The sequence below is a fragment of the Ischnura elegans genome, chromosome 5 (genome assembly GCF_921293095.1).
Source record: "Ischnura elegans chromosome 5, ioIscEleg1.1, whole genome shotgun sequence".
In the NCBI taxonomy this organism is placed as follows: domain Eukaryota; kingdom Metazoa; phylum Arthropoda; class Insecta; order Odonata; family Coenagrionidae; genus Ischnura; species Ischnura elegans.
Window position 1 is genome coordinate 2,478,945 of NC_060250.1, and position 23,297 is coordinate 2,502,241.

General features: G+C 38.0%; 1 protein-coding gene across 2 annotated transcripts in view; it reads right to left on the bottom strand.

Annotated features, from left to right (window-relative positions):
• The window catches only part of LOC124158421 (nuclear pore complex protein Nup160 homolog), a 213,792-nt gene that overhangs the window by 79,368 nt on the left and 111,127 nt on the right, over positions 1–23,297 (bottom strand). For both annotated transcript variants that reach the window (XM_046533501.1, XM_046533500.1), the window contains exon 15: positions 3,379–3,497. In XM_046533501.1, coding sequence (XP_046389457.1) covers positions 3,379–3,497 — 119 coding nt within the window. The remainder of the gene's footprint in view (positions 1–3,378; positions 3,498–23,297) is intronic.

The following is a 23,297-nucleotide window of genomic DNA, read 5'->3' on the forward strand; positions in this document are numbered from 1 at the left end:
GTAACGGCTGAAAATGAATGAATGAGGGAGTGAGTGCAGCCTGCCTCTGCCCTCTCTCAAATGAGCCCTGGAGCTGAGTGACCAGTGTCGAGGGAGGGGATAGTTCAGTCATTAGTTATGGGGTGGTGCAGCACACACAGTCACCCATTAACCTGTAAAAAATTATCATTGGAGAAGGCATGGGTGTGAGATGCAATAGGGGAGCAGTAATTAGCCACATATGAAAGTGAAAGCACCAGAATTTTCCAAACTTTCTCTTCTTCAAAGCACTGCAGGAACCAGTGACTTTGTATGCAGTCACGCACGCGCACGGGTGCAAAGTTAATAACACACCAACGGATGAAGTTCGCCATGAAAAAATATTTGACTTACAAGGAGAATACACGACCTTCGCGTCGCCGATCGAGCTCAAATTTTGCGATTCGGTAGTTTATGGGTACAAATGTAATATGCCGAAGCGAGACGACGCACTTCTCATAAAATTCCAAGAAAAAAGCAATTAAAAATTGTAAAAAATGAAGCTACGCTATATAACCCGTTTTGAACGCCAATGCTAATCAAGTGATCGACAGCCCTGTGGATACGGCATCCAACTGTGGATGTGAAGGTGGCCAATTTCGATGCTCGCTCACGGAACTCTTTTTGTGTTAATTTTTAAGATTTTTATTGTTTAAATTTTTAAAGTTCGTTTTCTTATCTTTGTTACTACTATGGAATATATTTTTAAAAGATTTTTTTTAAATATTTAAATCAGAAATGGATCAGCTTGGGATTAGGAACTGAGGATGAAGGGTGGATAGAAACCCGGCGTCGGCATTAGCCTGCTCTTAACGAAAGGCGCCAAGGGGACCAAGGCTTAATGTCCCATCTGACGGACGGTGTACTGCACAAATAGTGTTATCCACATTACACGCAGGAATTGAATTTAGGAATGCCCCTTAATTCTTTTCCGAGATTTGGATGTGGAAGGCCAGTACACTGCCTCACCACTCCAGTTAATCCTTTATTTGCAATTTTCAGGATGGAATTCATCATAAAGACATGCAAAGCAAAGTGATTTGCGGCACCACGAACAAGCAGAAAAGGCGTTTTTTTCCACAACCGCAACAACTGTCCATAATTTTTGAAGGAAAACACACGTACACAGCCCAGTATGGCATGACTCTGTCAGGAAAGCTATTACCCAAGGTGTTTTTGTGCCTTCAAGAACCTGGTGGAAAATTTGGACCAATAGTGAAAAGAAATGTCGATCATTTGACCGAAAGATTTAAAAATGTGGTAGTAACGTGCTCAAAATCGGGAAAAATGACGACAAATATTTATTAGACCTTTTTAGAAAATGTGACGACACCACATGTCAACGGAGAGAAGTTTCTACTTTTCATAGATTCGTGGGGAGGGCAAACGAACCCCGCAATCTACGATGACATTTTTGCGGATGACAATGGAGAGGCATCGTGAACTCTGAAAGTGATACCTCCAAAATGTACCCCATCATGCCAGCCATGCGACGTGTATTTTTTCAGGCAGGTGAAAATATTTATAAAACATTCACAGAATTCCTCGATTCTATTGGAGGAAAATCGGGATATTGCGTCCAGAGAAGACGCAAATAAAATGCAAGTGTTAATTCATAACCAATTGAGTGCTCCGATTTTCCAAAACATGTTAAAATATTCATGGTTTGCTTCAAAGCTCGCTGGCACGAGACATTTTTTCGTAAATGTGAATGACGTGTGTTTGCAGCATTTAGTTTCCTTTTTGAAATTACAAAACAAGAGTTAAAAAGGCTGATCAAACGCAGAAAGAGAAATAAAGAAAAAAAATGTTGGTCCATTTTTGAAGATTCAATCCATAAAAATCTTTGACATTATTTTTAATAAAAATTCCCAACGTTCCCCATTCTTGCAATTTTGGCAAGAAAGAACTAGTTCGACCACACGTGTGAAATGAAAGACAATTTTTGGCAGGCAGTAATACTGTAGCATGGAGAAGTTAAAACGTGCTGCTCGAGCATGTGGAACAATTGGTTTTCCTGCATGAGAATTTAAAAGGATGAAATATGATTCATTTAGGTGTATTATCTTTATTACAATTGGGCAAATGCATACTCAGGGCTCTTCCTAGCAGTTAGGATAATTAATTGCATTCATTAAATGACCACATATTACTTCAGGTTAATTCATTTCAATTGTGCTTATGGACGCATTAATTTACATTCATCTCATAATTCTGACAAAATTACCATCAACGTTCCATATTATCTTTTCCTTTTTACGACAAGCTAAGCATTCAGAATAGAAAATTCACATACGGATAGGAAATATGAGAATTTGTTGAAGCATGCATTGATGAACATATTGCCTAGTTAAGAAATTACTAGATTCAACTCGACTTGAGTCAAATACTTGCGAGTAATTATCAACCCGACTCGAGATCAAAAAGTACAATTCGCACATCCCTATGCATAATTTATTCAGATAAAGGGTTTATCCACATGGACGTGATTGGATATGCAATATCATACTGCCTTACTGCTACAATCATTTTACTAGTCAGCTGTTTTCATATTAACAATGCAATTTTTTATTTTGCAAATAATTGAAGATTTTTTCAGCCATAAAGTAAATATTAATGCCCTAAGTTCCCTAGACAGTTAATAATTTTTTCAGGTTTTGATGTCATATCTATCCTTATGATGCCTATCTCTACTATGCTCAGCCAACGCAGGTTTTTCTGGTTGGCCTAGTTGGATGCTCCATCATCCAAGTCGCGATGATCTCAGCAGCCTGTTTCTCCAATACAGACTTCAAGGAATTCTGTAAACCCCCGGAGTTTTAAGCCCTTGCACACGAGCAACGCCCCAGCGCATGCCGGTCATTTCATGACATACGCAAGCGTTGTTGGGGGTGCCAGAGTCCTCTGGATGGTAATTCCATACACTACTCCCACATAGGGTTATGATGGTTACAAACTACATATGTAGTGTATTATGTATCAACAATCTAGAGGACTCTCGGGATCGGCGATCGCTGATCAGCCAACCTGGCCTCATTACTCCACTCATTGCAAAAAGCAATAAACACTTTAAAAATTATAAGGTTAAGACTACAACTGAATCCTCACTACAGATCCTTATGCCTACGATATTTCAGTTGACCATGAAATCAATTAAATTTTTAAGGCTAAGAGTTTGAAGCATGAGTAATTAAAAACTCTTTGTTTTGCAGTTAGGCGCATTGCACTAGGAGGAGAAGAGCTGCAAATTCTTTCTCCAATTTGACACATAAAAAAAGGGGTGCACCTTGCACACATGTCACATGCATACGTATTTAACACTATACCATAAAAAGTGGCCCACGGCCCTATTTTACTTACTTGAGCAACTGTTCCATTCACACCAAGACTGGAGTAGCCGAACATATTCTTGGATCAAAACATATTGTCGAGATGACAAAAGAAATTCAGGGAAGATGAAGTTTCTGCTGATTGGCCATCTATACTGCAGTTATGGAGAATAATATGGTGGGTCCTGAATATTGCAAATAATTTGAAGCCCTACATCTAGAAATTGATGTAAGGACACCCTACAAATAAATGAGAGTATTTATTTGGCGTTCATGAGCAGCTTGGTATTTTCATTTATCATCACTGTAATTATTAATTTTTACAACAAGTTTACTCTAATGAAACTATAATATAATTACCAAGGATACGAAAGAGTGGTGAAAAAATTGTAAATTACATGTTCTGCATGTGAATAACAAAATATGCTGATAGTTTTCCGCATCATTGTCTTACAGGGACACTTTTTCTAATCAAAAGCATGACACCTTTCATGAGTAGTGACACTAAGGGCCGGTTTTATAATGTCTGGTTAAACCTCACGTTAACTAACGTGGAGATTACGGTAACGTGGAGTTTAGCGAGAGGTTGTGTTTTATAAAGCAAATCCTACCGCCGGTTGGCTGATGGGAACTTTAACGAGAGGAAAGCGCAGCTACTGTAATTCTCATACCAACAATTGATCGCGAAAAGTGAAACAGACGAAAGTCAAAATTGAAAAAATCGAGTTGAAGTATGGTAAAAGGTTTGTTTACGTTTGTTTTGAAGTGATGGTTAGCTTTGAAAACGAAGATGATGCCAATATTTTCGGTTTTAATCGTTGACGATCTTATGGTCAATCATCAGTGTGTCGTTAAAATAGAAATACTCGCCTCGAATTATGAATATTTGGCAAGTACTAGCGTTAATTTGAATGAGTTCTGCTATACGTGTAAACCATAAATTACACGGAGATAATGAATGACTATTTGTGAATAGATTGAATCAAGGTGGAGTCCCTTTGCAAGAAATAGTGGTAAATTAACCTTGTTTGTGCTTATTAAACGAGAGCGAAGATTCTCATTTGTATTGTTAAACCAATCGAAATGGTTTTCTATTGAGTAGGCCACCAGAGCGATTTTACGAACATTTTGAGGCTACAATGTAATCATAATGACGATAAATTTTAATCATACTTTTGCAGTAAGATATATCTTCTTAGCGTTAGTATGGCCCCTACGCTAATTTATCATAATCTCTGCGTTCCCTACGGAATGAGGAACAACTTGTTAGTTGTGAATAATCAAAACCTTTCCCGTTTTCAAAGTACTCACCATGGCCATAATTTAAATAACAGAATTTATAACCAACCACCGTCTAATAGAAAAATTCATCAGTGTTCATTAAAACGATAACGAGGCTCCTGTCACAATGATGTCATTGTTATGATTAATTCATGGTGATTCCTTTGATGATGTTTGTGTTTTTATAGAAGCATTTTCAGTTTTATTAAAATGTTCACAATAAGGAGGTTCAGCCATGTGGCACTCGTGTAACAGACACGAAAAGAATTGAGCCATATAATTGTCAGCTAGCAGCAGATATTTCATAACTTTAAATTATCTCATCTTATTTATGACTATATATATATACTAGTGATGGGTCGGTTCGATTCCTCGATTCTCGACCAAGAATCGGAATCGAAAATGAGTACTTGCCATTGTGAAAAATCGATTCCGATTCCAGTGGTACTTCAAACCACAAATTTAAATATGACTGCGTTTCCAACAGTCATTTGAATTTTCGCGCCGTTTTATCGTAACAACAAAACACATTATCTTCTAGGGATTTGCGAGTACTCGAAAGTTCGAGTAGAGTCGAGTAGTTGGTACTCGACTCGAGTATTTCGAGTAGCATTGCAAATGTCGAGTGGAATAAGTTACGGTTACATGCCTTTCGAGGCTAGTAGGTCCAGTAGTCTGCCGACAGGAAGCGCTATCATGAAACTCATGTAGTGATACTGTTTTTAAATTCGATAAGTCATTCCAATGCCTTGGCTTGGTAGTTTCAGCTTGCCGAATACACTATAGTTGTCGATTTGGGGGCCGAATATCTTTACGCCAGCCGCGCGTCCGATCGTCTACCGACCCGGCGCACACCGGTCCGAAATCGGAAAAAGCTGGAATCCAGTCCAAAATCACCTTTTTGGGGATAGAGACTTGAAACTTAGCCTTAATACTCATAAATAATTACCAGATACATACTTAAATGCCATTTTACCTAAATACGACGCTTAAGTGATGATACAGTGGCCCAAACATGACCACTTTTCAAAACCACACGCGATCTCGTGAACCCTAAAAAATTTTTAAATTTATCCAGGTGGTGTTGCCTTAATATGATTTTTATGGAATAAAAAACGCAATATTCCTTTCACTTGGTGCTTTGTCTATACTTCCAATGACTTTTGAAGATTTTGACTTTCATCTGTCTGGTTTTACAGCGCGAAATGGTCGACCCGTTTTTCACTTAAAATTTGACGTAAAGTAGAAACTATCTTTCGTTTACGAAAAATATAACTCGGAAAATTTGAACCACAATATAAAAAAGAAATTTCTAAAGGGTACTAAGCAAAAATCTTGGAAAAAAACTTATGCGAAAAAGGAAATAAGAGCGATTTTTCAATCGTGCGCCAAGGCTGAGGTGCCAAGGTGCTGTAAGGGTGAGCCACACGCCGCGGAACTCGGTAACTGAGGCCGATTTTTCAAGCTTTTTAAAATTTTAGTCTTGATAATCGTAATTTAAAGCACGGATAATCGTCTTCATTGACTTAAAAAACTAAACTGAGGGTGTTAAAAAGGGTTACGCATAGATCGACTTGACCATTTAACGCATTACTCGAGTGAAAATACTAAGGATTGAATATTTTTCGGAACCATCCCACCCTTAAGAAATATGGTTCGGGTATTGAAGTGAAGTGAAGAGATTAAGTCGGCATGCTAAAGAGAGGAAAATTAACTGTTTCCTCGAAAGGCAACAACCGATACCCTTTTTCCCTCTCCGCCTTCGCAGAGGTGAGTCGCGGGGAAAGAAGTTTTTTCACATCACTAGGCATCTTTTAGCCTTTTTTATTACTGCGTCCGTCCGATGTGATATTCATTGGTAGCGTTTAGTTTCTTTCTTGAACTTAAAAAAACAGAGTTTTTAAGGTTGATTAAACGACGTGAGAAATATGGATATTTTTGGCTCCACAAAACTAAAGCTAAGTTCTTTAGTTCATTTGCTTGGGCAACTTGAATTCCTTGAGGATTCAAGATCCATAAAGATCGATGATATACTTCAAGTTTCCGAAATCTTGCAATTTTGGGAGGAAAGTACTTTTCCAGTCTCACAATTATGTAGCAAAAGGCAATTTTCTGCAGGCAGTAATACTGTAGCATGGAGACATCAAAACCTGCTGGCTGAGCATGAGCATGTTGGTTTTTCTGCTTGAGAATTTGATAGGGCCAAATATTACATGATTTATATAAGTAGTATTTCATCTTAATTAAAACTGTGAATATGACTTTACTCAGGGCTCTCCCTTGTAGTTATAAGTGGTCTTTTTCTTGGAGCCAATGTCGTCGGAATCGATGGAATCGGTATCGGTAGAATCGGAATCGAAATGTCAGAATCGGAATCGGGATCGATAAAATTTTGGAATCGACCCATCACTAATATATACTGTTGAGAAGCAATATGTTTCATGAAATCCATAATCTCTGGCAAATAAATTTTCAATAAGGGACAGAACTAAGTTTAAATTTCTTCATTAGAGAGATCAAAACCTATTGCATGACACCAAGTAGCCCTTACCATTGAAGAATAAAGTGAAACATATTTTGATACTGGCTGTCAATAGTGTAGTTGATACTGTAATAGGGATGACTGTGAGTCTTTATGGTAATGCCATTGAGAATGTATTCATTGCCATCATAAAATTGAATGGGTGTTCAGAAATCACTGATTATGAACATAACTTCACAGTCTAAAATTAAAATTAGAGAAGAATGAATAAAGTTTGAATAACTTATGCATAACCCTACCACAGTTACTTCAAGGGCTCATGCCATCCAATTATTAAATAAATGTACAGTTTGCAGCAAACCTTACATACTTTACAAGTAGGCTGCATGTTATTATGACAGTATGCATCTGTAACAAAATATTGCAACTCTTTTTGGCTCATAGCTTATGATGGGGGATCTATTCTTTATGTAAAAACTATTTTTGCAAACCTTGTGTGAGAATAAGTTTTAAGTGCTAACGTAACTAACTTCATATCTAATCAACAGCAAAGGCTTGTATTGTCTTTAAGATTTAAGGAAATGAGATGGGGTGCAAAGATATTAAAGTTGCTGGGTTCAATTTGTAAAAAATCTGTTGAAAAACATATCTAATCAGAATGAAAGCATTAAATTTCAACTCTCAGTGGTGTTTATGAATACTATACTATATATTGTAATAGACATTTTCTTTTATTCTCAGACCACAAAATAAGAAGCTTTCATTGAACATGTTTTAAATATTTAGCAGAGTACTAAATTATACAAAGACAGAAGTGGATCCAGGATAGGGATAAGGGGGTGGGCTAGGTGAGGTTAAAATTCCAGCTGAAGTGGGGGTGGGAAATAAACCACCATTCTATCTAGTGTAAATTGGATACCCAAGGGGAGTAAATTGGATACCCTCCATAGCCCCCAACCCCCCATGGATCCGTCACGGTACAAAGATAACAGTTATTTATATAGCATTTAAAGAATTTATTTGTATCAAATGCAAAGCATAAGGATTCCATCATGATGACTCCTTCATTGCAACTGTCTTTTTGGGATATGGGTTTTCAATGGAATTATGTTGTTACATGTTGTCACAGTAAGTAATTTTTTTTACTACCTACTTCTGGGGTAATCCTTTTGAATGCTGTACCAAGTAATCTCTGAATGCACCACACTTACATCACTCACTTATAATTAACGTATGTGCTTCCATTATCATAAATGCAATAATAAGACTTCCCCACAGAATTTTATCATACCATGTTCTATTTATGAAGTGATTATAGAAGCAATTTCCCTTACATCCACTCCACTTTCATAAATCTATTAAGAAATTTGCCTTCGTGACATGAACATTCTCATAGACTGTTTCTCATTACATACGTTGCAGCTATGCATGTTAAAATATATCTCTAGTGATGCAGATTGGAGCGAGATAGATGAGACAGAGATAATCCTTGGAATAAATAAAAAGAGGAGAATTAAAGGGAAAATCATAGTACCAAAGTGCAAATAGAAGTCTGGTTAAGATACATGGAGTAAGCTTTGCCATGGAACTGGTATTTTTGACCCAGAAGGAGGATAAGAATAGAGGTACACAGGAATGTATAGATAATATTGACAGAGGAAAAGGAAGTAGGAATTGCTAGACCTGTTAAGTGAGGTGAGGGAATTTTTGCAGGAGATGAATTAGATATAAATGATGTAGATGAAGTGTATATCAAGCTTGAAATGCCGACAACAGTGATTAAGGTAAGGATTTTGAGTAACAAGCAAGGGCAGGGAGACAATGGTTCTGGAATAAATGGAATAACCATGTATGTTACAAAGAACTACGTCAACCTTAATGAGTAGATCACTTCTAACAGTAAGAATTGGAATGAGATATCTAGTCATGCATGATTATAAGTGTTGATGATATTATACCTAATTGATTTTTTGAACGTATGTACTCATTAGTGACAGTTCAATGGATGGAGCATGAAAAAATTAATAAAAGCTACGTATGGGATTGAACTCCCAAGAAACTAATGAGTGTACCAGATATGTGATGTAAATTGGCTGTTATAGGAATATGTCCTCACTTATCCTTTGAATACTTATTAAACATATTACAGTAGAACCTCGGTTATACGACCCTCAGTTATGCGATGACCTCACTTATACGCCGATTTGTTTTGGTCCGGTGAATAACCCCATATGAACCCATGTATTTCCAACCTCAGTTATGAAACTTTTCACTTATACGACGAACTCGGTTATGAAACGTATTTTCCCAGTCCAATGAGATAAAATACCTCACTTATACGACTTTTCAGATAACTGCTCTACGAGAAGATTGCGGTACGCGCGCCGATTTTAGTCACAGGAGCAGGGGTAGTATGTGCTCATCACATAGACATGTCAATGAAGAATACTAAGTTTTAATAATGAGCGATGCTGTTTATTAGATATTAATTTTAACTGCAGTAGATTATCGTTAATTCGGAATATCTATCTCTAACGGAAGATTGTCTAGAATTTTCCAAGGTTATGTTTTCCGTCGCCCCAGCGAAATAACACCTAAATGAGCCGTTAAAAATCCTCCCGTACCAAAATTTTGGCTTCCAAGGTCATCCAAAAGAGATTATCGTATTTGCAGTATAGACGTAAGTCGATGGTGATTCAACACGATGGTAAAAACCGCATGCATGGTCTCATTCCGCGGGCTAATCCCGCATCCGCGGGACGAATTGAGCCGGGGGAAAGTTGCTTACGCGGCGCGCCGATCAAAATTGACCTAACTTGTATCTCAGTGGGTTTAAATGAAACAAAGTTGGACCTTGAGTAGCTATTAGCTTGAGTCTGCCTGCTGGCAAGCGTTTATTTTTTAACTGAACGAGAGTTAGTACGAATGCCCTCGGAGAATAACTCGCGTCGTCAGTCGCAACGTAATCATTAAAGTCAAATTCATAACGCGAGAGATAAGGCAGTTCCTTTCGACTCTGGAATGACTTATAACCATTATACCGAAGTACAAAAACAGTCTGGTGTTGTGATCAGATATGGGGAAGCAAAATATTACGTGAAGATGAGTCACACGGCTTGTGAGTCGAAGTTCCCGGCGCTGAATTCGCGTAAGAATGCCGACAGAGAAGCTATACCCGGTAGATTCAATCTACTATTGCTAAAATTTCAGGGAAAAATTCTTTTTTAGTGCGTAAACATTTTTGAGAGGGGAGATTTTTTCGAGCTCTTAATATATTTTTGTTCAATCATCACTGACGGCAGTTGCGCGGTTATTTCAAATGCTCACTTAAAAAAAGTGATCTAAGCACCGGAAAAGTCTTACAATTAGTCACGGAATATCCCGGATACCAGTGGCGCAATTAGGAATATGCTTTGGGGTGATGGTAGTACCTGAGGGGGGGGCCCCCCTCCCCCCCCACCCCCCAAGGCATCGGGGATTCCCGGAAATTTTAAAAAAATAGCATGCCTGTAAATATGTTTTACATCATTTTGGCACCTAAAATTTAACTTTGAGTAGATGCAGTTGTTGTTTATCAAAGCTAGACTTTTGTTTTAAATTTTTTTTTCAATTCTCTGCGGCTTTGGAGGGGGATCTATCCCCTCATCGACCCACCGTAATTACGCCACTGCCGGGTGCTCCATATTATCTATGGCATGGTATTTAGAGGGAGGAAACCGACAGCTGGGGTCATTTTCGACATGAGGTAAGGGAGGGAGTATAGAAACCCTGTGTTGGAATTAGCCAGGTTGTAACAATAGGCTTAACCAGGGCTTAACGTTCCATCTGCCGGACATGGTGTTGCACTGGAAGTTCCGTCCACACTACTTTCAAGCAGGGATACAGCCATCTCTGAAAACTTTCTGCCTCGGCCATGACATGAACCCTGGTCCATAGGGTGTGAAGCCTTCGTGATGCATTAGTGAAATTTTGCTCCCTAGTTATGGGGTTAATTTGGATGACTTTCCTTAGGTATTTCATTTCTTTAATCTACAATCTTGGGTTTGCCTATAGGTGGTGAAATGAATTTCCTGAAACTGCTTTTAATGAGTCAACTTTTTTAAAAAATTGGCTTCTCTGTGAACATTTAGTGTCATCATTCCGAAATCTCTCCAGTATGATAGCCTTGCAGATCAGTACCAGAAATGCTAGATGTTCAACCGTGGATAATGTTGTTCAGGAATGTAGAATTATATTTCTCTTTAAGTAACACATCATCTGTGGTGTTGCTTGTGTGAAAATAAGATTATTAGGCTTCAATTTCTTGCCTCCAAATGAGTAATTGCATCCTGGAAACAAACCGGCCCCTATAGGAAAGGATTTCATGCTGAATACCGAAAAACCTCACATATGAAACTTCCTCACTTATGAAACTTTTTTTGGTTTTCCGCTGAAAGTTTCATAAGTGAGGTTCTACTGTAGTTAGTTAAACGTCGACAAGTAGTAGTAAGGGTTAATATTTTATGAAGAAACCATACCAAGGATCCCACTTAAGGCTTTGAAAGAGTTATTAGTAAAATTAGACATTGCAATATTTCCACTGATTTTATTATAATAAAACTCAGTGGAAATACTGCAATGTCTAATTTTACTAATATGAAGAACTTCCACCTTATCTAGCCCAACATCATACAAGATACTTTGAAAGAGCTTATCGATGAAAAAATTTCAGTGGTCACTGATAAGCATGGAAAATAACGAATGGAATGGTGGTGAATGCAGTCATTTCCTGTAAATTCAACCTCATGAGCAAATACATATGTACACAGACAACAGCTTTCCCCAATTGCAAGCTAGAGTAGCCCAGCTGGCTCGATGTTATAAGAAATACAACTGACTCTGATTGTTTCAAACATTCCCTTAGCAGACAATGCTTGAGAACCTCAATAAATATATTCCCTTAGCAGGCAATGCTTAAGAACCTTAAAATAATATTTCTTTGATTAATCTGGCTTTGATGTTCCATGAGTCTTCAGGTGCAAGGGTCCAAATTCTCTCCTTGAATTAAGGCTCAAATGTGTGGAATAAAACCAAACTTTTTCAGGATGAAGTATCGAATTGTTAACTTTCACTATATTAAAATATTCAAACCTGAAATAAGATAAGTATTGGTAACCAAATTGGCACTCTTATATTTTAACATGAGGTTCTAGATGGGCACCACTGATTCTATGGCTCTGAAACAACTTTTGATGGTAGATGCACCACTGATTCTATAGCTCTGAAGCTACTTTTGATGGTAGATAATTTGCTAGGAGGTTTTAATAGTACATAACCTGTGTTTGGCTACGAACAGCACTTAGGCAATAAAGTCACAATTTTTTCCGTTGAAGGCTACACATTAGAACACTCAGAGACGAGAAGACTTCTCTTGCTTACGGTGCCTTTCCAAATCTTTTTCTATCAAAATAATGAGAGGTCATTACTTAGTCACAAAAAGTACAATAATTAGTAAACTTCCACACTCTAAAGGCTCATTTGCCTAACAAATTCATTAATATGTCATACCATCTTATGAGCTAATCAGTCATTCTTACTTTTTTACCCACACGAGCTGTATTGGTTGCATCAATTTGCCTTTCTCAGCTTCCAAAGAAAACTCAAACAGTATCTTGTATACATTACGTATGAAACGTGCAAAATCCTTTCTTTTTCACGCAATCTTTCACTTGCCTCACTTATTCCTACATATTTATCTCCAAGAAATACCAAGCCGTACACCAGATATTGTTAATGGACTTACCTACAATTTTTTTTGTAGTACTTTGACAAACATATCTTTTGGAAAAGGAAATACGAAAATACTTTCACCTCATAACATATATCCTCACAATTAATTATAAATTCTATAGTGACATCAAATGCTAGTAAATCAGAATGCAATCAGTAAGTACGATCTTTTTCTCTCTTTCGATTGCCAAATACGAAACTTGGCTGTTCTTCTAATTCAAACTGTCTTTGTAAACACCGACACATTTTAAATTCGTTGATGAAGTCAGCAAAACCAGGTAATAACAGATTTCTATACCTACACTCCTGTTACACCTCCTTCTTTCTCTCCGATATGTAATTCTAATATTTTTCATCAACTCACTTGGCTGGCACAAATCATAACAAACTCCTACACCGGCACAAATATTGCATAACTTCAACATTTTCAGGGGTTTGGCACACGATCTCCGACTGCAGTCCATAGAATAGACAATATTATTTATTGGATGGCGATTATTATCAAACTTGAGATGTTTGTAAGGATTTCGTAGCCTATACCGTAGAATACGTCGAATAGCATGAAAACAGTGGTCCGTTCCGGATATATCACCGGTCTTATGGAAATATTTCACTTATTAAATTGCTAGTATGGTGCTAAAAATATTGGAAATTGATTGCTGATATCGTAGATACGGATAAAAACGGAGGATGCTGCGCTTGGTCGATTATTTCTTCCGTATATTATCGTAGGGTACTTCAGCATTTCAAAACATCCGCCATTTTCAACAATTTAAACTTCACGTTAACCTTTTACCCAAGGGAAATCCATGGTTTAGCTTGACTACCACTTTAACCCTCAGATTTGACTTAACCATCGATTATAAAACAGAATTTTGGGACTTAACCGACGCTTAGCTTAAACTCCAGTTTAACCAGACATTATAAAACCGGCCCTAAGTCAACCTGTGATGCTGAGATTTACAAATATTTGCCAACAAAGTGATCATGACAATTTCATAGTTTTTTCCATTTTATTGTTGGGCATTTAGCACATCAACCAGCATCATGGGGGCTAGTTTTCCGCTGCATATTGAGGGAATCAATTGTAATTCCTTGAACATATGGAACCACAGAGACAATTAGATAATGGATTACTTTTCCTCCATCAAGGAAGATCAAGTTAAATCTTTATCAATAGCAGGCAAGTACTCCCTATCACTTGGATTTGACAATACCCTCTGTACAAAAGAATATTGCTAATCCACTCTGTTCTACAGGATGAAAAAATTTTTGAATGACTTTTACTATACACATTATTAAAAGCAATCATTAAACATTGGATAATACAATGGTTTTTAGGAGGCATTATTTGAACACACAACAATGCATTAGACAGCTTTTGAAAATTGCTATCAAACCAAATCTCCACAAGAAGCCATACTAACGCCAACTAAATGTGGAACATAAAATAGCAAATCATCACCAGGGAGAAATTTTGCCAAAAACTCAAAATTTTTGCAGCATTAGGAAAATTTTTCACCTATAGTCCTTGAAAGATGTTCCTGCAAACTTAATACCTCAATCTATGATATATTTTCTTACTGTACAGCAGACCATGGCACTAAATCCCTACACAGAGAAAATAACAGGCACAAAAAAGTAACAAAATAATAACAGTGAGACTGAAAGCATTCAGTCGCAACAATCACAGCTTGCAGTCATTGTCATGTAATCGCACATGAGGTCAGGGAATCAACCATCACAGAATAATATGGGATACATAAAGGCTTTTCCCATTATTAACCCAGTCAAATTAGCCCAAAAAAAAGGTAGTCTACCATAAATTCCCAACAATGTAAATATTTACAGGAACGTTACACCACTTTAATGAAATCCTGAAAAGTCCCCATTGATCCCGTGTGTGCAAAAAGTGTGTTATTATGCATTACAGTAAAAATAGCTTAGACCAAAATTGTAGATCAGGTAATTATCTACAAAAATTGTCTCTTTACTTTTTTCTCAAAGATTTATGAGACCATTTCTGAGAAAAAGCTATTGGAAAGTTAGCTGAAGCATATTCTCCATAAAATGCACGACTGCCCTGCCTCTGAACACTATCGGAAGCATAATATGAGTAACATTTTCAGCTTGCATGACTAATACATTTATATTGAATAATTCTGAGAATTCCACCCAAAAAAGAAACTCGATTCTTCATTTGATGTGACCACATGACCTTGAGCAACATCTGCATATGTTCAATTGTCTACTCAGGTATAGAGAGGTGGGCTAAACTGTTCATTTTGATAAACCATTCACTTTGAACCTGTTCAGTAAAAAGAACAGTTCAAAATATCTGTTCATGGGGAACAGTCAGGGTATTTAGAAGAAGAAAGGTTTTTAATTGTTGCTATAAGCAATTTAGATTTTAATACACAGCTACCTGTTCTTTATAAATATTTTTAGAATAAACGTCATTTGTGAATCTCTCTCTTAGACTCCATGGTAAGATATCAATTTTTTTCTCCTCGTTACAGCCTGCTTCAGGTACCAGTCCATTCTAACAATGCAATTATGTACTGTCAATAATAGCATGCTTAAGACGCTGAGAATAATCAGTTTCATTGCTAAATTTGTACTTTTGGTAGAATGTAAAAAAAATAGTAGAATATGTTACACCCATGGAATTCTGCAACATATTTAAATATTAAACATGGAAGGCAAAGAAAGAGTAAGCACTTTGAGGTGTATTTACGTGCAACTAAGCTAAGTGGTCACGATAAAATACATAAAATATAGTGACTTGAAAAACCTAATATCATCAAATAAAATTGCAGTCGGTAAAATATTGTTTTCATTCCTTCGAAAATGATGGATATATGCCTCCGTAGACTTTCTCCGGAAGAGTACCAAGTGCTTCCTCTTCCATGTCTAATTACTAGGGGCACCGAATTTTCGCGAACCGCGAAACGCGAATTATAACGCGAAATTTCCAAGGCTGCACGAAATTCACTTGGTTCCGCGAAATTTCGCGTTTAAGCACTTTTTCTGCGAAATTAGCGCGATATTTTCTACCATTACCGGCAAAAAATACCCCGTCACTTCAAGATCTATTTAAAAACCGGTATCAAGAAGGGATCGCATAAAGTCGGTGATTTGCAACCGGCTCGGAACTGTGGCGAGGATTTGAATTTGGCGCCCAAAGCCGAAATTGTCTGCAGCATATTCATGGCCAAAAAGCTAAAAAAAAATGCATATATAACCTTCCAATTACATGGCGTCCATTTTTTTTTTCTTTTGAGAGTTACTTGCTAACTCGCGCATTTAAGGTTCGTCAGTTTGTCGCTCTCGCCAACATTGTAACATTCTGTGGCCGCGGGCATGGAAGAAGGAGGAGGATATTATCTCCTCCTTCTTCCATGGCCGCGGCCACGTAGTCCGCTTTCAAACAAGCTGACTTTTCGTCTGCCACCATCCACAGCACGGTGACGTTCTCTCAATTGACTTTAGGTCTCTATGGATGTCTGCTAACAAGTCGAATCTCGCCGTTGACAGCACGGCGCCCATTTCAATCCGGCCCGGCGATGCGCCGTCTACGGCGGGTGCGGTCCGTTGAACGCAATATAGACTACAATACATTTGGGCCGCTTTCTGACGAAACTACCTTTCGCCGGCCGCCGTTCACGTGAAATTCAGGCGGCTTTCTGACGAGACGACTCTGCAAAGCCGTGTGCCGTGGACGGCGCCCGCGGAAAATCGTTTCGTCTGAGAGTGGTCATAAGATTGATTCATTTATATATACAGTGTAAAGGGTGGTTATCCTGCATAATGCAACACCGCATTACATTTCGCGTTAATTCATGGCCGCTCAGTTTATCCAGTGTCGCTGTACCGGCGTGTTGAGCAGTTTATTGTTGAGGTTATAAGAACTGTGACAGTGAATCATGCAAATAAGTTGTCAATTAAAGCAACAATTTAAGCTATCTTCATCACATAATGTATTTTGATCTGACTTACAAGTTATAACAAAAAACCTGGTGAAAGAACCAGTGGCTGCCAGATGTAATGAGACATATTGGTCAATCATGCATTCTTAACAACGTGTTAATTAACTTTTTACTTGGTAAATAAAATTATGGAGACTTTTTTACAGAGCTTTCCTGCTGATTAACATCTTTCGTGAAATTATTTTCATTCACTTCTTGTGGTTGTTCATTTAAATTTTCCATTAATTCAGATAATTAGAGTTCATCCTTGGAACTGAATATTGAGAACCGGTGGGGGAAAACCAGACCGGTATCTATAGAGAACCAAAAAAATTTAAGAACCGACTCAACCTTAATTTATTGAATTCCTTTACCCTAGTCAGCAATGCACAGTTTGGAAAAGAAAGTGAATCTTCCCTTAATAGTCTCAAAAAATCTGCGCAACTTTCCATGTGTGAGGTCCTGAAGCAAATAGGTGGAAAGACTAATACGAAGTTGTCATGCCTTGTATACAGTGACCCAAGGAGGAACATTATTACAGCCATGGGAAGATTATTCAACACAAGGTGTATATTGACAACTGATGTGAGGGTCTTAAGCACAATTGTAGCTAATGTCCTCATATTATCATTAACAGAAACTCAAGAACTTCTTGGCTATTCTGCTTTGAAGGATTCTGTTAGATCAGTTCAGGAAGAAGGAAAAGAATTTTCAGTACTTCCACTAATTCTTGCCCTTTAAAATGATTTTTCTCATTTTGTAGAAAATAGTGAGAAAACCCTGTGGATACCTGTGGCAAATGTAGATGTAGAAAGAGGCTTTTCCATGTATGGAAATATAAATATAAGAACCTCTGAACTTCCAAAAAATGCAGAATTAGTCAAGTTTGACCAATGGATCTCAATTCCAGTAAAAGAAGGATTCTGCCAATTTTAAAGTCCAGAGTGTGAATAATTTCAGATGGCATATTCCAAAAATACTTTTATAGATAGAAGCAACCCATTAGTAGATAAATACAGTGGAAGCCCCTTATAACGACAGCTGTTGGGAACAGAGAAATCTGTCGCTATAGTGAGTTGTCGTTGTTACCGAATGCAATTACATCGTCACAAAAAAATCACTCATCAGGCGTCACCACGGCTGTTTTTGCTGAGAGGCGAAAATTGCAGCATGATAGCCGTTTTAAATCATTATTTTGAACATTTAATTCACTAATGATCATATTCACTTGCAATCTATGATTAAAGCATATGTAATTATGCAGGATGCTATATGCCGAGGCATTAAGAAGTCGATTTTAAAAGTCCCAGCTTCTGACTCACTCGTACTGAACTGTGCATTATGAGCTGTTATTATCCTTATTTCTTGGATGCTCCAAATATACATGTCATAACTACCAGTTATGGCTATGCATCAGCCTATTAAATGCTAAAACTTCGGAATCTGTTCAAAAATTCATACCTTCTATCTTTCCGAGTAGTAATGAAAATGATGAGTGGCTGCTGCAATTGGGTGACGAAAGGAGCGTGATAAAATTTTAGGGTTCCACATGAGCATTGCAATTCTATCTTTTTCAGGTTAACGGCGGAATGAAGGTGGAAGTAATCTTCTTATGCTTCAAGTCTGCCTGTATGAATGGTTTACTATCGTGTTTCAAAACAGCCGACTCAAATGCTATCGGAATCACGAAACCGAACAGCATTACGGCATCTAAAAGCATATTAGTCATATCAATTATCTTCGATGGAAAGGGTGAAAAACTGTTTCAAATAAATAGAAGGCCAAATGATAAATGAAGTCCACTCTTTGTCTGTCTGTTAGCAATATTTATGTTTCGTAGAGATTCACGCAATCAGACGCAATATCAGTGGATGTAGAGACCTCTAGCGGCAGTAGCGCACACTTTTTGATAGGAATGCTGACTGGAACTGAAGGAAGCTCGTAGTGTTAGGCGGCAATAACACAATTTTAACGTTTCTTAGTTCTATTGGTGGGTGGGCTGGGCAATTGTCAATGAATAATAGTACTTTTTTATTCCTTTCACCAATCCTGGCATTAAACGCTCGTAACCACTGCGTGAAGATAGCAGCCGTCATCCAAGCATTTTTATTTGCTTCGTAAGTGCAAGGGAGAGTTTTAACTCCCTTAAAACATCGGGGATGGGCAGATTTCCCCACCATGAACGGTTTTAACTTATCTGAACCATCCATATTGGCGCATAAAAGAACAGTTACGCAGTCTTTACTTTTCTTCCCTCCTTTGCAGGGGTACGTTCAAGTGGCGAGAGTTTTGTCCGGGAGAAGGTTAAAATATATGCCCGTCTCATCCGCGTTGTAAATATCGCAGGGGCTGTAATTGTCCAAATAGTCTTTAAGGACCGGAGCCCAGCCTTCCACAGCATTAACGTCAACACTTGATGATTCACCGGATAGTTTGTGAAGGGATATCCCCTTCCTATTTTAAAATCGTGCAAACCATCCATCCAAGGACTTAAAATTGTCTTCACCAAGCCTCTCACACAAATACTCAGCTTTAGCCTTCATCATTGGGCTGGTGATAGGAATCCCTGCGGCTCTTTGCTGGCAAAACCACGAGAAAAGAGCAGTTTCTAGCTGTGGATGCTCTCCGAGCCGCAGGTGTTTTTGAGTGCTTGGACGCCCTTCTTTAAGCACTGCCGAACGAATTTGTTCTTTTTTCTTTAAAATAGTGAACAATGTCGATGTATTAATTCCAAATCGCCTCGCTATTTCACTCTTTGAACACTCTCCACTTTCACAATCTGCAATAATTCTCATTTTGGTTTTTAAATCCAAGGACTTGCGTTTACCAGCCATGGTGTTAGCAGACGGGCGGAATAATTTTTAACCTCACTGCGGAGGCGCGGGAGGGAGATGACGAAAGAGCAATGAAATGTGTACTCGAGAAATTTATTAAGGAAAGAAGAATAGGAGAATACGGAACATGTAGACGTCGACATTGGCGGAAAAAATGCCGTTTTAAAAGCATTGAATTCCAGAGATGTGGCACGTGGTCAAAAAGTCAACCTGTCGTAATTACGAATGGCGCAAGAGAGGAATCGAGCCATTATCGCTAATACGAATTTATTTTACATTTAAATCATAGGGTTTAAAATGGTTCCTTGGGTAGCTGTCGCTAATTCGAGCTTGTCGCTATATCCCATACTCGTTATAAGGGGCTTCCACTGTACATATTTGTGAGTGTTGATATTATATTTTGTGTAAGACCTTAAAGACTTTTGTTATCGACGTGTTGAGTGAAAACTATAAATTTTTTACATCATGCAGGCCGATGAGACAGTGAAATTTAGACCAATCAAAAATAAGTCTGTACAACTCCCACATCTTCTACTCCCACTTCTCTAGCGCTATGAGGTTGAAATACATATGTACATACATAGCAAAGAGTTTTTATGGTATGAGTATCTAACAAATGCTTAACTTATTCCTTTAGCATTTGCTTTGACCCTTCTTTATCAAGGTTTTTACCATTAAAAATATATTTATTATAGTAATAAGCATTTTTATTGTTAAAATTATGTCCTGGGGATAAAAAAAGGAATATTTATGACGAGTGAATTTTTATGACGAAACTATTTTTTGTGACGAAATTGAAATTTTATGACGAAATTTTAAACCGAAATTCACAGATTTTTATGACGAAATTCACAGTTTTTATTCACCGATAATCTTTGCCTCTACTAATTACTAGAGATGTGCGAATAGGACCCGCGAATACTCTAATACCTCGAATACCAGAAAGTATTCGATATTCGAGATCTCGAATAGTTATGCCAAACGTACCGTCTCGAATACCTCGAATTTCGCGTCATACGCTTTCGCTCGCACGGCATTGGTAGTTGACTCAGAAAAATGAGAACTCTAGTCGTTTAGTGCATGCAGCGCCGTTTTAGGCAAGCTGACGAACTATATCAAATTCGCGGTTTAGAGCGGTGAAAAGAGTTCAACATGGGGAACCGAAATTGATAGGGTGAAAAAATCCGAGAATCCCAGGTGTCCCCCGTCAGGAGAAACTCAGTGCCGTGGGATAGCAACATAGGCACATTTCCCACGATCCGCTATTCCCTCCATTCAGCATTCACCCCACCCAATCTGACGATTTCCTCTTCTCCGAAATCAAACAAAAGGTCCCAGCTCGTGCAGGGATCGTATTACGAAGACTTTAGCCTCGAAAAAATACCGGAAAGTACCGAAAGTACCGGAAAAATACCCAAGGTTACCGGAAAATAATAGAATCGCGTTTCACCCTTCATTCTTTCTCCCCCACTGACCATTTTCCCGCATTCATCTTTTGATAAAAATAACACGAGGTGTTTACCATGTGTCCTTTGTGGCTAATAACGACAGGCACTTATTTTGAATCTTCCCCAGGAGATGAAACTACCACAGGGAGGAACTCAGTGCCGTGGGATAGTGACATTGGCGCATTTCCCACCATCTGCTATCCCCCTCCCTTCAGCATTCGCCTCACCCACTCTGACGATTTCCTCTTCTCCAATATCAAAAAAAAGATCCGACCTTGCGCAGGGATCGTATTACGAAGACCTTAGCTTCGAAAAAAATATCAAGTTACGCGAGAAAAATAAAAACGTGTCTCGCACCCACCCCCCCTTTTCTCACCCGCTGACCTTTTTCTACCTACCTGCTTCGAATTTCCCCCTTTCTGGAGGTCAACTGCTGCATGAGTCATCTACTAGCCCGAAAGGTGTCTAACAATGATTTTCGGCAATTATTATTACACTTTTATTGGATTGAAATATTAGTAATATGCGCGTAATTTAAGAAAGAATAAGACCAAACACGACATATTTATGACTTTATTTAAGCATTTTACGCAGGAAAATAAATGCCGGAAAGACGAAGAAATACGACAGGGGCTTAGCATTTTGGCGTAATGCTCAAATAGGGGGCTTTCCTATTATTTTTTATTGCCTAAATCGAAATATTAATACTCCTGAAGTACGTATGTAACGCTTTTAGATTTTTATTGGACGATATCTATTTTTCGCAATTAAATTAAAAGTGAAAATTTTAAAGCGCGCGAAAACGCGACGCGTTAGTGGGAATGATGGGGAAAAGTCCGTGTGACGCATTTCTGGTTCCTCTTTCCCGCCTTGTGAGGTGACTTTGGGCGAGGCTCAGAGCGCTGATACCTTACCAAACCTTACCTTATCAAACGAAGAAAACTTTCCGACCTTAGCCAGTTTTAATAAGTGATTACTAAGACCTGTTTCCCTGAGCTCTGTGCCTCATGCATGCATTGGTAATCTCAGACGATGTAAAACTCCTATCTATTCGTATAGAAACTAGGTCCCTGTGGCGTCACGTGGAGTGGCATCGCATTGGCGCCAATCTGGCCTTTTTCACCTATTGTTTACATAAAATTAAAATATTCCATTAATCAGCTAAATTCCTGATTGAATCCTTTAAAGGCAATCACAATTACTTGGGTTTCCTGCTGCATATGCGACCTAGTCAAACATTCTCACATTCATAGTTTAGTATTCGAGGTATTCGAAATTCGATGTATTCGAATATTCGAGCAATGATTTGATATTCGAATTCGAGAAATCTACTATTCGACCCATCCCTACTAATTACACTTCAAACAAGTAATTTGAGGAAAATTGAAGCCAAATCTTTGTCTCCCAAAAAATAAGTTCAGACCTCTTAAAGCAACGCATGGTAAAATATAGATTAACCCAGTTAAGGTTAATTCCATTAGGGATAATTTAATAGCAAATATATAGTGGATTTAACATAGTTTAACAATTTATGTTTAACTTTTCCATTGGCTGAAATACATTTGTGCATTAATGTAACTAATCAAAATAAAGTTTTAACCTAATGTTTAAATTAACTTTGAACCATAGCAAAAATTACAAACAGATGACAGATTCGTAAATTGACCGCGAACCAGAACCATTGCATCCTGTTCATCAGGAAATGAATACCCTCCAAAAAAGTGAATGTCCTCTGAGAAAAGAATACCCTCCACAAAATGAATGCCATGGGGAAAAGAACGGCCTCTGAGAAATGAATACCCTGAGAAAACGAGCGTAACGGCTAAAACGAACCTAAAATTTTGAACACCCGTTCGTAACTGTTCAGCAGCTAATCTGTTAGTTTTCGTGGACGGAGCAGAATAGTAGAGAATGAAGGAGAGGGGGTCAGTCCTCTACGACACACTTCAGCGGCCTTGGATGGTCTGCATTGTAACTGCCATCTGTTGTGACCACTACACACTTGCTGGAGTAAGCTGTTACCTTTTTCTCAGAAATGGTCTCCAAAATCTTAGAGAAAAAAGTAAAGAGACAATTTATATAGATAATTACTTATCTACAATTTTGGTCTCAGCTATTTTTATTGTGAAACAAGCTGTTTGCCCAAAAAATCCAAAATAACTATTTTA